Below are 15541 nucleotides of genomic sequence, written 5' to 3'. Positions count from 1 at the left end.
TCATAAATCATTGAAATCTTTTAAATTTGAATGAAATAATTTAAGTCTTTGTGAAATCTTTTTAATCTATCCGAAATATTTACAAAATATTTAAAATACTTGATCATATTTGTGAAATGATTAAATCTTTAGGAAATCTTTTAAATTTATCCGAAATTTTTTGAAATCTTTGTGCAATCTTTGAAATTTATCTGCAAATTTTTAGAAATTTTTGTGAAATCTTTATGAAATCTTAAGGAAATCGTGACAATTTTATCAAATCTTTGTAAAATCTTTCATAAATCATTGAAATCTTTTAAATTTGAATGAAATAATTTAAGTCTTTGTGAAATCTTTTTAATCTATCCGAAATATTTACAAAATATTTAAAATACTTGTTCATATTTGTGAAATTTTTAAATCTTTAGGGAATCTTTTAAATTTACACGAAATTTTTTTGAAATCTTTGTGCAATCTTTGAAATTTATCTGCAAATTTTTAGAAATTTTTGTGAAATCTTTATAAAATCTTCAGGAAATCATGACAATTTTATCAAATCTTTCATAAATCATTGAAATCTTTTAAATCTGAGTAAAATAATTGAAGTCTTTGTGAAATCTTTTTAATCTATCCGAAATATTTGCAAAATATATAAAATACTTGATCATATTTGTGAAATGATTAAATCTTTAGGAAATCTTTTAAATTTACCCGAAATTTTTCGAAATCTTGTGCAATCTTTGAAATTTATCTGAAAATTTTGCGAAATCTTTGAAATTTTTGTGAAATCTTTATGAAATCTTCAGGAAATCATTACAATTCTATCAAATCTTTGTAAAATCTTTGAAAAATCTTTCATAAATCATTGAAATCTTTTAAATTTGAGTAAAATAATTGAAGTCTTTGTGAAATCTTTTAAGAGTATCTGAAATCTTTGCGAAATATTTGCAATCTTTGTTAACCCTTTCAAAAATCATGGAAATCTTTCTGAAAACTCTGGAAATACTTTTAAAATATTTGATAATATATGCGGAATTATTGAAATCTTTGGAAATCTTTCCATAATATTTAGAATATTTGATAATATTTGTGAAATTATCGAGATTTTGGTAAAATCTTTCGAAAAGCATTGAAATCATTGAAACCTTTGTGAAATAATTTAAGTCTTTGTGAAATATTTGCAAAATATTTCCAACCTTTATGAAATGTTTAAAACAATCATTGAAATTTTTCTGAAACCTTCAGAAATAATTTTGAAATATTTCGTAATATTTTTGAAATTATTAAAATCTTTGGGAAATCATTCAAGTCTTTGTAAAGATTTTTTAAACTATCCGAGATATTTGAAATCTCTAGGAAATCATTGAAATATTTATGAAATCTTTGAAATCTTCGGAAAATCATTGGAATATTTTTCCAATTTTTCGCAAGTGAATGAAATCTTTTAAATCTATCCGAAATTTTTGAAATCTTTTTGAAATCTTTGAAATGTATCTGAAAACTTTGCGAAATTTTTTTAATGTTTGTGAAATCTTCAGGAAATCATTGCAATTTGACCAAATCTTTCGGAAATCTTTGCAAAATAGTTAGAATATTTGATATTATTTGTAAAATTATTTAAATCTTTCATAAATCATCGAAATCTTTTAGATCTTTGTAAAATAATTAAAGTCTTTGTGAAATTTTTATAACCTATCCGAAACCTTTGCAAAATATTCTAAATCTTAGTGAAATCTTTATGAAATGTTCGAGAAAATTATAGCAAATTGATCAAACCTTTGGAAAATCTTTGAAAACTTTGAAAAATATTTAGAATATTTTTGATAATATTTGTGAAATTATTGAAATCTATTTCAAATTTTTAGCAAATGATTGAAATCTTTGTGAAATTTTTATGAAATCTTCGGAAAATCATTGTAATTTTATAAAATCTTTGGCAAATCTTTGTAAAATATTTAGAATATTTGATTATATTTGTGAAATTATTTAAATCTTTCATAAATCATTGAAATCTTTTAAATATTTGTGAAATAATTAAAGTCTTTGTGAAATTTTTTTAATCGATCCGAAATCTTTGCAAAATATTTGGAATCTTCGTGAAATCTTTACGAAATATTCGGGAAACCATTGCAAATTTATCAATTCTTTAAAAATCTTTGCAAAATATTTAGAATATTTAATAATATTTGTGAAATTATTAAAATCTTTTTTAAATCTTTAGAAAATCATCGAAATTTTTTTAATCTATCCGAAATCTTTGCAAAATATTTTATAATATTTGTGAAGTTATTTAAATCTTTCGTAAATCGTTGAGATCTTTTTAATGTGTGCGAAATAATTGAAATCTTGGAGAAATATCACTAATCTTTGTGAAATTTTAAAAAAGTCATTTAAATCTGTTTAAAAAATTTGAAGACACTTATGAAATATTTCGTAATATTTGTAGAATTGTTGAAATCTTTCGGAAATCATTCAAGTCCTTGTGAAGATTTTTAAATTTATCAGAGATATTTGAAATCTCTAGGAAATCATTGAAATATTGATGCAATCTTTGAAATCTTCGGGAAATCATTGCAATTTTATCAAATCTTTGAAAAATCTTTGGAAATCTTTAAAAAAATATTTAGAATATTTGATAATATTTGTGAAATTAATTAAATTTTTGTAAAATCTTTCGAAAATCATTGAAATCCTTTAAACCTTTGTAAAATAATTGAACTCTTTGTGTAATCTTTCTAAATAATTTTCAGTCTTTGTGAAATCGTGAATTCTTATATCCATCCGAAAATTTTGAAATCTTTGTGTTATCTTCGAAATTTTTATGAAATGTTCGAGAAATCAATGCAAATTTATCAAATCTTTGGAAAATCTTTGAGAATCTTTGCAAAATATTTAGAATATTCCATAATATTTGTGAAATTATTTAAATATTTAGGAAACTATTCAAATCCTTTAAATATATCTAAAATCTTTGAAATCTTTGTGAAATCTTCAGGAAATCATTGCAATTTTGTCAAATCTTTGGAAGTCTTTGCAAAATATTTAAAACATTTTATAATATTTGTGAAATTATTGAAATCTTCATGAAATCGTTCAAGTCTTTGTTAAGATTTTTAAATCTATCCGAGATATTTAAAATCTCTATGAAATCAATGAAAAAAATATTTAGAATATTTAATAATATTTGTGAAATTATTGCAATATTTTTCAAGTTTTTAGCAAGTGATTGAAATCCTTTAAATCTATCCGAAATCTTTCTAAAATCCTTGAGAAATCATTGAAATAGTGAACTCTTAAAGCTATCCGAAATTATATAAATCTTTGTACAAACTTTTGGAAATCAATCAAAACTTTTAAATCTTTGTGAAATACTTGAAATTTTTGTGAAATCTTTTAAGTATATCTAAAATCTTTAGGAAATATTTTCAATCTTTTAAAATCTTTTTAAAAAATCATTGAAATATTTTTGAAACCTTCAGAAACACTTTTGAAACATTTTATAATATTTGTGAAATTATTGAAATCTTTGGAAAATCATTTAAGTCATTTTGGAGACTTTTAAATCTATCCGAGATATTTCAAATTTTTGGGAAATCATTGAAATTTTTATGTACATTTTTAATCTATCTGAAATATTTGAAATTTTTCAAATACCTGGGGAATCTTTGTAAAATATTTGTGAACATTTTAAAAATATATGTAAAATATTTGTGAAATCTTTGCGAAGTATTTGAAATCTATGAAGTCTTCGGCAAATCATTGTAATTTTTCAAGTCTTTGGAAAATCTTTTAAATCTTTGTCAAATAATTGAAGTCTTCGTAAAATCTTTTACGTTTATTAGAAATCTTAGCGAAATATTTCCAATCTTCGTGAAATCTTAAAAAAATCATTTAATCTTTTTTAAAAAATCTTCGGAAAACCATTAAAATCTTCATATAATGTTCGAAATTTATCTGAAATCTTTGCGAAATATTTAAAAATCTTTGTGAATTTTTTTTTAATCCTTGAGTAATCATTGAAATCATGAACTCTTAAATATATCCGAAATTTTTGAAATCTTTGTGCAATCTTTCAAATTTATCTGAAAATTTTGCGAAATCTTGGAACTTTTTGTGAAATCTATATGAAATCTTCGAGAAATCATTACAATTTTATCAAATCTTTGGAAAATCTTTGACAATCTTTTCAAAATATTTAGAATATTTGTGAAATCTTTGATAAGTATTTGTAATCTTTGTGAAATCTTAAAAAAAAGTCATTTAATCCTTCTGAAACACTTTTGAAATGTTTGATAAAATTTGTGAAATTATTGAAATCTCTGTAAAATCACTAAAAAATTCTTGTAAATTTTTTAAATCTATCTGAAATCTTTGCGAAATATTTGTTGAAGTCTTTGTGAAATTTTTCAAATTTTTGGAAAATCTTTGTAAAATACTTCATTGAATCTTTCTGATCTTTGGAAATATTTGTGAAATATTTTTGTTAATATTTGTGCAATTATTGACATCTTTGGGAAATCATTGAAATCTTTATGTAAGGTTTGAAATCTATCTGAAATCTTTTAGAAATATTTAAAATCTTTGGGAAATCTTTGCAAAATCTTTCCGAAATATTTCCAATCTTCGTAAAATTAAATAAAAATCACTGGAATATTTCTAAAAACCTTTGGAAATACTTTTCGAATATTTGATAGTATTTGTGAAATTATTGAAATCTTGATGCAATCTTTGAAATCTATCTGAAATATTTTCTTTTCTTGTTGCAATTTGTCAAAAAAAAATTTTAATTTAATTAAATCTTTGAAAAGTTATTGCAATCTTTGTCGAATATTTTTAATCTATTCGAAATCTTTGAGTAATAATTAAAATCTTTGTGCGATCTTTGAAATCTCTGTGAAATCTTTGGCAATATAAATTTTAAACCTGTAATTATTATCGATTATTTATTATTTATGTTCAAAATCAATGCCCCTGTCCGTCTCTAGAATTCTTCTGAGGCAACACTCACATGAGTTGTCTAGAAATAAATGTCTGGCCAAGTTTGCAAGAGAATTTGGTCAATTCTGGGTTAAGTACCTTATTAACTGTCCCGGCGGCGAGTACGAGGTAGTGCAGAGCGTGTTTGAAGTTAGTAGTCTTCCCAGATCCACTTCGTCCAAGGAAAACAAGCGAATGGTCTCGTCTTGTGGCAAGCATGCCTCTGTAGGCTGATTGTGCCATTGCGTAAATGTGTGGAGGCATGTCTTCACTTTTGCACCCTTTAAACATTTGGACGACCTGGAAAAGATTTTTCTCATCGTTCTGCTTTCAACTTAGATATCCTCTGCATTTGATTTATATCAGGGTGTCTACTCAAATTATGGGGGGGGGGGGAATTTCCTGACAATTCCAGGTACAAGTTTCAAGGTATTTAAATATTATATTTTCTTTAGAAAGCTACGACTAATTATATTACAAAATATTCTTAATCCTCAAACGGTACACTGGTGCGAATTCGCACCCGAAGTTTTTTCATTTTTTTGGCATTTACGCAAACACAGCTGCAGCAGATTATCCCCAAATATATTAAATATGTATGTTAAATATGTGTGATACATGCCAGTTTATTATATGTTCAATATGTTAAATATTTAATATTAACATTGCAAACAAACCAATTCGCACCTGTGTACCGTTTACCTATGCTGGGTTGGAGTGTACCGTTTGAGGGTTAAATATCTCATCACCATCGAAAAATTAAATAAATAAACAATACTATAAAAATAATGAATCATTTCTTGAATTTTTTCCAGATGTTCATGAATTTTAATAATGATTTACACAAATTTTGATCATTCAAATTCCTAACAATTCAAGTCGAAATATTGCAGTTAAATTTTCAACTTAAAAGGGTATATTTTCAAACAAATAGTTGACTTTTTAAATTAAAAAGATCAATTTTCAACAAAAAATAGGAAATAATTATGCATCTTCCACTAGAATAATTTAGTTTCAAATCAAAATAAATTAATTTTAAAAAAAAATTCAATAATTAAATTTTCAAATGAAAAAATTAATTTTCAACCAAAGAGATTAATTTTTAAATAAAATCTTTCAAAAAGGGTGAATATTTAACTGGATTAGTTAAATTTTCAGTTAAAAATTTAATTTCAAGAAAAAAATGCAACCAAAAACAAAATTTAAACAAAATAGTTAAGTTTTTAGAGCGAAAAAAAAAATAATTTTCAATATATAAAAACGAATTACCAACAAAAGAAAAATTTTCAGTCCAAAAGATTATTTTTCGAATAAAAGTAAAAACGTATTTTTAACAAAACTGTCAAATTTTCAATCAAAGTGATGAATTTTCAATTAAAATGACGTACTTTTAACTGAAGTATTTTAATTTTAAAACAAGAAGATTGATATTCTACCAAGAGAAAAAATTTTTTCAACAGAATACATGAATTTTGAACTAAAAACGATCAATTGTCAACCGAAAATGGATTAATCAGCTAAACAATTTAATTTTCAACCAATGAGATTAACTTTTTAATGACCTGATGAAATATTCAACTGCATTAGTTAAATTTTCAGATAAATAAAATTAATTATCGACTAAAACAAAAATACAAACAAAAAACTTTAATTTTTAGATTAAAAAAATTATTTAAAAAAAACAACGAATTTCCAACAAAAGATACAGTTTCAGTTAAAAATATTAATTATCAAAGCAAAATAAAAACAAATTTTTTTACCGAAAATATGAATTCTCAATCAAGAAGATTAATTTTATGACAAAAAGATCAAATTTTCAATAGAATATATGAATTTCCAATTGAAAAAATATATTTTTCAGCTTAAAATCTAATTCGCATGCTAATTCTAATTATTATCATTTTTTTTTAAATAGACTTTTAGAAATGAAAAAACATTGCTATTTAATTTGATATTACAATTTAGAGAAAAGTAACGGAACCCCATAGGTGAAAAATTGGCATTTGTGAGATTTTTGTGCTAATTTTATTTTATTTTTTGTGATTTTTTAATATAAATTATTTATAATACATAAAATACTAATTTCTACATGTTCACATCAATTGATTAAAGAATTTATTATTGTTTTCTATAATTTTCCACTTTTTATAAAATTTTATCAAATTTTATTAACCTAATTATTTAAATAAATTATCATTGTTTATAGCTATCTTCGCCTATATTAATGCTAGATAGTTGAATTTTCTTCTTAAATGTTTAACTTTTTGTACACTTTGAGTGAGGTAATAATTAATGCAATCTAGCAAACATAATTGTTTTTAAAAAATATTAATGTTTATAACTATCATCTCCTATATTAATGATAGATGCTTGCGTTTCCTTATTAAATTTTTTACTCCTTTCCACTTTTCACTTAGTAAGGTACTAATTAATGCAAATTAATCAACATTATTATTTAAACAATTTATCATTATTCTTTTAGAGTACTGATAGACAGTTGAAATTTTTTCTGATATCCTCAGTTTTGCTTTTACTTTTTACATCTGAACAAGTAATAAATAAAAATAAACAAGATTAATCCTTTCAACAGTATTGTATTTTTTTGAGTAAATTATTTTTACTCATTGGAAAATTAAAAAAATAATTTAAACGAAAAGGCTATCTTATAGTAGAAAAAAAAGAATAAGAAAAAAAAGAATGGAATAATGAGAAGTAGGTGGGCAGAATGGGTTTGTAAATGACTTGTAAAAGTTTTGTTTTGAATTACAACACGAAGTTTATTGCAGAGAGTAAAAGAAAAATTTGGAATTGCTTCCGGAACTGTTACCACCTGTAGTAAATATTGTTCCTGACTTTCGTCTTCAGTCAGATACCAATTTTACAAATATTTGTTTTGTTTCAGAAAAAATTTATTCACAAACAAGAAAGAGATTGTTAAAAAAATGATTCTCTCTAATCTTTAATTATTATTTGTTCGTGACTGAAAAGCCAAAGAAAAGTAAAAAACGTCAGAAAAAATCCTAATCAAAATTAACTCTTTGTTAAGCCTGTGGGATACTTTTTCCCCGCTAAAAGGGTAACAAATTCAGGATAATTTCATGAGTTCAAAATAATTCAAAATTCAAATTAATTTCAATGTTTTGGAAAAAAATTTTGAAGATCAATAAAAATAATTGATTTCTGTAAAATTGGCATGAATTGAGAGGAATTTAAAGGATAGGAGAAGAACTTGATGACATTTATAAAAATTCAAGGTGAATTGAAGAAAAATTCAAATGTACTGAAAACAATTTTAAAATATGAAAAAAAGTTTTTGAATTCAGTAAATGAACTTAGAAATATTCAAGGAAATTCAAAAGAATTTTAGAAATGCTTACGAATTCAAAAGTAAAAAATCCATTGCATTGAAAAAAACTGAGTGAATTTAGATGAAATCAAAAGAATTGAAAAGAATTCAGGGTGAATTCAAAATAAATTGCAACCTTTAAAATAATAAAATCCATTAAAATATTGAAAATTCCGTAAAATTACTAAAACTCTTGAAAATTCCTTGAAATTATTTAATCCTCATGGAAGTGCATTAGAATCTTTTTAAATGCCCTACAATTTTTCAAAGTCTTTGAAGTTCTTTCAAACTATATGAAATAAATAAAAAGATTCTGAGAATCTTTTAAAATTTCCTAAAATATTTTTGAAATCCTTTGACATATATCACTTCACGTGAATACATTTTTTGAAATCAACTAAAATATTATAAAATACCGTGAAATTCTATAATGATATTTCCTGAAATCCTCGAAAATGTATTAATATAATGAAATGTTAAAGAACTCCTTAGAATTATTTAAAATTCCCTAAAATGTTGAAAATTAAAAGCTGTTGACAATGCCTTAGGAGTATTAAAAATATCCTAAAATCGGTTGCTACTTTTGCTTGAAAAATACCAGCTGCGTAGCGGAACGGCGCACTGCGCGGGTACTCACATGCGGAGATTGCACAATATTATCCATTCCAATTGAAAATTGGTGCTAAACCGAGAGTCGGGTGTACTCGATTTTTTTCGGAGGACTTACTTTTTCAGAATAAATAGCGAGAGGAGCTACAGGATTGATGACGACCATGTTGTCTCCTGCGTATGTGTGAATTAGATTACTGGCATATCTCTGTCGCAGAGTGTGAAGGACTGAAGACTCATTCAAATAGCGTAGTTGTGATAATTCCTCCGCCTTGTCGAACTGAGGTGGGTTTGCCTGAAAGATTGATTATTATTAATCAATATTATAATTTCTTGTTCACTGAATTCGTTTCAGATCGAATTTTTATGTAAACCAGATTAAATTCAAATAACAGGTTCCAACATTTTCAGGGGAAATAGTGTGGTTTTTCAAAATAAGGGGATACATTCTGTTATATAAAACTAATGCATAACAAGTATATTTAATTCAATATGAAGTACTTAAAATTTGAAATCGAAATATAATGAATTAAAAAAAAAATAGTTAATTTTCAACCACAATATATTAATTTTCTACCAAAAGAGATGAATTTGTAACGAAGGAGTTAAGTTTTCAAGCTGAAAAAGTCGAATCTTGTTGAAAGCAGTTGACTTTTAAATTCAAAAAGATAAATGTTTGACACCAAATTTAATTTTCAACCAAGAAAAATCCTTTTTCATCAAATTGTTAAATTTTCAATAGCGACAAAATTATTTTAGACTAATCAGTTGTATTTACAACGAAATAGTTGAACTTCAAAGCAGAAGAGGAGAATTTTCAAACAAATATTTGAATTTTTAATTTATAAAGAAAAATTTCCAACAAAATGGTCGCATTTTCAAACAAAATAGATTAGATTTAAATCTAAAACAGTTCCTACGAACTTTTTTACTACAAAAGATTTATAAAGATTCGACTAAAATGATAAATTTTTATTAAATAACTGAGTTTTCAACAAAAAAGGTAAATTTTGAACAAAAAAGATTATTTTTAACAAAATATTTGAGTTTTAAATAACCGAATTGCATTTTTAACAAAATAGTTAAATTTTCAACCTAAAAAGACATATTGTCAAAAAAAAGTTAATTTTTCAAACAAATAGATGAAGTTTTAGTTTTAAAAAATCAAATTAAAAAAGACGAATTTTCAACAAAACAGTTAAATTTGTAATCCCAAAATATGAATTTCAAACCCAAAAGTTAATTTTCAACCAATTAATTAAATGTTAAACTTAAAAAGACGACGCTTCAACAAAACAATTGAACTTTGAACAAAAAAAATTAACTTTCTACAAAAAGAGAAATTTTCAACAAAATGCATGGATTTTTAACCAAACAATTAAATTCTCAACTAAAAGCAAAAACTTCTCAAGAAAAAATGGACGTTAAATTACCATTAGAAAAAATTATCTTAAAAAAAAAAACGAATTTTAAAAAAAATAATTAAATTTGTAACCAATAGAATGCAATTTTTAAAATGTAATAGTAAAATTTCGAACTAATAACTATAGATTTTCAGAAGAATGTAGATTAGTTAAATTTCAGTCAGGAAAATGAACTTTTTAACAAAAAGGACAAACTTTCAATAGAATACATGAATTTTTGACTAAAAAAGATTTAAAAAATTTAATAAAATTTGAATAGTTAAATTTTCAGTTAAAAAAAATAGTTTTTATCTAAAGAGAATAATATCCAACTAGAATAAGGGAATAATTCAAATGTATTACATAAATTTTTAGTTAGAAAAATTGACTTTCTGCACACAAAAAAAACGAATTTGTTTACGTCAATTTTCTACTAACAAAACACAACAAGAATTTTCAACTTAAAAAGCCAAAATTTTAACCAACAACTTAATAGTTAAATTTTTCGTTAAAAATATATTTATTTTCAACCATAAAACGAACAAAATTTAAAACAAAAAAGTTAAATTTTCAGTTAATAAAACTAACTTTCAACAAAAAATCAATATTTTGAAAAAAATAGTTAAATTTGTAACCAGAGATACATTTTTAATTTAAATCATGAACCTTCAACCACAAAAAGAATGTTTAACAAAGTAGTTCAAATTTCAACGAAGCAGTTGAATTTCTAAAAAAATATTATAATTTTGAAAAAAAAGGATTAATTCTTATCCAAAAATATAACAGTAGACTTTTGAATTAAAAATCATTAACCTTCAACCAAAAATAGGAATCATTTAAAAATGGGGGAAATAAGTCAATAGAGGATAGATTGTGAAGTCTGCAATTCTTCAAACTCTATAAAAACACGCAGATAATTCTTTCAGAGACCAAATTCAGAAAACAAATCCAGATAATTCTTCCAGAGAATATAATCGATGATTATAAACAGATGGTACGAGAACCAAATTAATATTGATAAAAATGAGCCAGATTTATTATAAAACATTTTGTGACCCCTAGCTTTTTAATCTGAATTTTCCCATTAGATGTAAAAGGAAATATTAAAACATGATATGAATCGAATTTTTTATTAATTTATAGAGCAGCTGCGGATAAAGGTAGAAGGTAGTAAGAAATATTTTTAGTAACTACTTTACCATTTTTGTACAGAAAATACTGTTATTAATCCAAGATTAGTGTTTTTGATTTTTAGCTCTTAATTAAAAGAAAGAGAAGTTGTTGAAACTTCAAGCATATTTAATTAATACCTTTTCGACATCTTCTTCGTCGACGAGAAGTTCCTCTCCAGAAGGTATCAAGCGGACTCTCAGCTTGCCAGTATCTAGATCTGAAGAACCACATCTTGACGCTGGAGTAAATCCTCCTCGATGTAGCAACCAAATCCTTTCGGAAGCGAGAAAAGCTTGTTCCTGGGCTAGGTGCTCTTCAGTTCGCGCCTGAAAACCAAACAAACGTCAAAGGTTAGAAACAATCCAATTAAAAAAATATAATTATCCAACAATATCAGAATTCAAACTTGACGGAATTTGTAACACCACACTCAGTATCAGTTTTGTATATCGGTCAAAATTAAAAAAAAGAGAGTCTGCAACTCTGATCAGATTAGTTTGGTTTGCCTTGTTTTTTTAGAACTTAGGGAAGGAAAGGACCTTCTTGGAATGAAAATGTCCACCGGGGCTAAAATCACAACTCCTTCGCACAACCCGGAAGGTGAAACTGACTAGGTAGGCGACGATGTATATGAGAATGACGACATTCACGAGGAACATCGTACCCACCGAGACAACTGACAAGTAAGTCGATTCGAAACGTCCGTTCGATTCGTCTCTTAGCACATATTATGAAGAGAACAGTAACCGTTTCAGAGCAAGTTCTCCTTGTGGGTACGCATGTGCTGGTGCAGCTTGGGTCAAAGTAGGTGGGTAAGGCTACTTGTACGACGTACTATGGGTATTAATCTCATGTGATTGCATTGGGAATCAAAGCACGTGGGACGACAGAGAGAGAATGAGAAAAACAACCTAATACGTGTAAATGATCGACGCATTCTTGGAGATCTCGGAAACAAATCTTTATCTCGAAAGGCCGTTATTCCAAAATAAAAATAAGGTTTGCTTCTTTAAAGGCCTGACCTTCTTCCAGTAGGTAACACATTGCTACTTCTACGAGGTCTGTCCGGCAAGTATCCGACCTTTTGCTCTAACTTTGTACCTTGTGGCGATATTATCAAAAATAGTCATTCATAATCCAAATGGAATCTCTGAGAGAGCCTCTACTAAGTTACATGGACGTGTGAATCTTTAGTCGACTAGTGTACGCAGTTGCGTAAACGCCTAACCACGTACGCCTCGAATTTAAGGATGACGGGACCACCGAATAGAGAGTGTGCATTGCATTTTACGAAAAGCTTAGCCATTCTTCTTCGGAAACCATCGCTATAATTTGGAAAGTATATAATGGTGAGTTTATGAGTGATTATCAATTCAGAGGGGTTTAGGCAATTTGAAAGAGTTCGTACTTCAGTGGAAACTGACTTTCGCTCTAGCAGGCCCGCAACAGCCAAAACACCTCTGTATATGGAAATGTGTTTAACAGTGAGAGAGATAGAGGAAGACCTTGGGATTTAAAAAACCCTTTTTCTTAAATTTTTTAGCTATGATTTGAGGATGAGCCGCGCGACTGTAAAATTTGATCCACGGCTGCTGAGTGCCGCTCATTCATCTCAGCTTATTCAGCAATTTCTGATGAAACACGGCCTTACACAACTTTGGCAGCCTCCATACAGCTTTGACCTAGCTTCCTGAGACTTCTGGATCTTTCCTAAATTGAAGTATCCTCTAATAGAAAAACGATTTAAGACTCAGAGGAAATAAAACATGATTGTGACAAAACAGTTTTTAGTTAATCCCAAATATGACTTTAAGGAGTCCTTCCGAAAGTGAAGAGATCGCTGACAAAAGGTTCTGGATTCCAAAGGGAAGTACTTTTAATAAAATATCATCGCCATTTACTTTCCGGACAGGTCTCGTATATCTTTAATCTTATTTTAGCCTCAGCGATCTATCATTTTAAAATAAATTATTCATTTTTTAAATTTTAGTTTTATCAACGTTTTCTTTATTCTTAAATTGCCCAAATTTTAAATTGATTTTTTATTTAAAGGTCTTTACTTTGGAATTCACAAATTCACAGGAAATGGCTTTTAGCGAAAATTGATAAACACCGAATAGTCTTTGTCAGGTGTCCGCCCTCGTACTCTTTTTCAAGGAGGGGAAGTGAGGGAAAATTATGGGAGGGTATGTAGGAGCACTGAGGGGATATTAAAGGAGGGCAAATAGGGGAAGTAAGGGGTGAAGTAAGAAAAGTGGTGGAAAAGAGGAGAGGGGGAGTGCGGAGATAAATTAGGGGAAGTGAAAAAATTAGGGGAGAGTATGGTAAGTGAGGGGGAATGAGGGAATGGCATGTAGGGAAAGTGAGGGAAATTATGGGAGGATAAGTAGGGGTGGCATGGGTGATGAGAGGACGCAGTGCAGGGAAATTTACAGGAAATTAGAGGAGTGGAAGCAGGAGAAATGACTTGGAAGGAAACTAGGGGAAGTTGCGTGTAATGAATGCAGGGAAATAGAGATGGTGAGGGGCCATAAAGAGAGGGGAAGTGAATGGAAGTTAGGAGCTAGGGGAAATGGTTAAAAATGACTATGAGCGTGGGAGGAGAAATTTTAGCTTTGAAAGCCAGGAAAGGTTCTAATAAAGTTAAAAAAGCTAAAATTAATAGTAAATTTAAAGCAAATGAATAAATATAATAAAAAATATTTAATATAGTGAAACTCTTCTATATCGTCGATTTTCGGGCTGACAGCGGGTGGGAACTAATTCATTGTAGCCCGCTCCGCTTTTGTTTGTTCCCACCTGAGTGCTCGCCTGAGTGACAACCGCAGACCCCGCGCAGCTCATGTTACACCTTCCTGCGTCGCGGCATCGATTCTCGGAAGGGCTATAGAAGGGAGGGCTATGGAAGGGTTTCACTGTATATAAATTTCTAAATTATTATATTAAATGAATTTATTTCATTGTATAAATTTTGAGTGATATTTTTTATTTGCTTATGCAATTTTACGATCTATTCCTAATAAATTAGGAGGAGTAATTGCTCCATTATTATCTGTAATAATTATTTCAATTATACCTTAAGATAATATAAACAAATTTCCAAGATCTATATTCTATATATTATGCATTTAATCAACTTACTTTAAATATTTGTTAATATTATAATTATATTAACATGGATTGGCATAAAACCTATTGAATACCCTTTTATAATAATTGAACAAATTTGATAGGAGAGGAGTAAGTAGGTTTATGGGTGTAGGGTAAAGTAAGGGGGGGCAGGAAGGGGGTGAACGACTTAATTAAAACCTTAATGAGACATTACATTTTTCATAAAAAATTAGGCAAATATGGTCGTAAACATTTGTTTTGCAAGCAATGAAGATATTTAGAGTTTAACCTTTGACCTCGATAAGAGAGTAAAGATTTAATCCGATTGAATTATATTTTTTCACGGATTTTCATTTTTTCAAAAAGAAAATAGAATTTTCAGGAGCACATTGCATTTTTCAAACCTAGCGATTTTTCAATCACTATAATGCGTCATATTTTTTTTCAGTGGGACTGATTTTCAAAATATAAGATATCTAAACAAATTTAAGTAACAGTTTTTGAGGATAATATTTCAATAATAACTGAATGTAAATATATTACCAGACATGTATAAATTATAACTTTTACATGTATTTGAGTAAAAATGTAAATGTTTCAGATTGTTTTTTTTTCTTCAAAATTTGTATCCGTGGTTTAAAATTATTTTAGAAGTTTTGTGTTATCAAAGTATAGAGAAAATTTTCCGGGTATTTAGAAATTGAAATTCAAATCCCAAGAGAGGAAAATTTGAAGCCCTCGAAAGAGAAATAAATTCTTGCAGCAAGCTTTCAAAATAAAACTCTATTTGGTTGGCTTTACAAAGGCCATTGGACCTGAAGCCCATTTAGTCTTGATAGCTTTCTAATTTGTAGTGCATAGGTTTGAAATTGCAAAACTTATGGCTAGTAATTTAAACTTAGAAGCTTCTTAATCTAAATTTAAGTATACCAACATTTTACAT

General features: G+C 27.2%; 1 protein-coding gene across 1 annotated transcript in view; it reads right to left on the bottom strand.

Moving 5' to 3' along the window:
- Nucleotides 1–15541, bottom strand: part of LOC117170011 (unconventional myosin-XVIIIa) — a 399533-nt gene that overhangs the window by 191984 nt on the left and 192008 nt on the right. The window contains exons 5-7 of the mRNA XM_033356525.1: nt 11625–11813; nt 9030–9206; nt 5056–5256 (exon numbers count right to left, since the gene is read on the bottom strand). Coding sequence (XP_033212416.1) covers nt 5056–5256; nt 9030–9206; nt 11625–11813 — 567 coding nt within the window. The remainder of the gene's footprint in view (nt 1–5055; nt 5257–9029; nt 9207–11624; nt 11814–15541) is intronic.

The sequence above is a fragment of the Belonocnema kinseyi genome, chromosome 3 (genome assembly GCF_010883055.1).
Source record: "Belonocnema kinseyi isolate 2016_QV_RU_SX_M_011 chromosome 3, B_treatae_v1, whole genome shotgun sequence".
NCBI classification, from domain to species: Eukaryota; Metazoa; Arthropoda; class Insecta; order Hymenoptera; family Cynipidae; genus Belonocnema; species Belonocnema kinseyi.
Note: the sequence above shows the minus strand (reverse complement) of the source record. Positions and strands in the feature narration are given on the sequence as shown.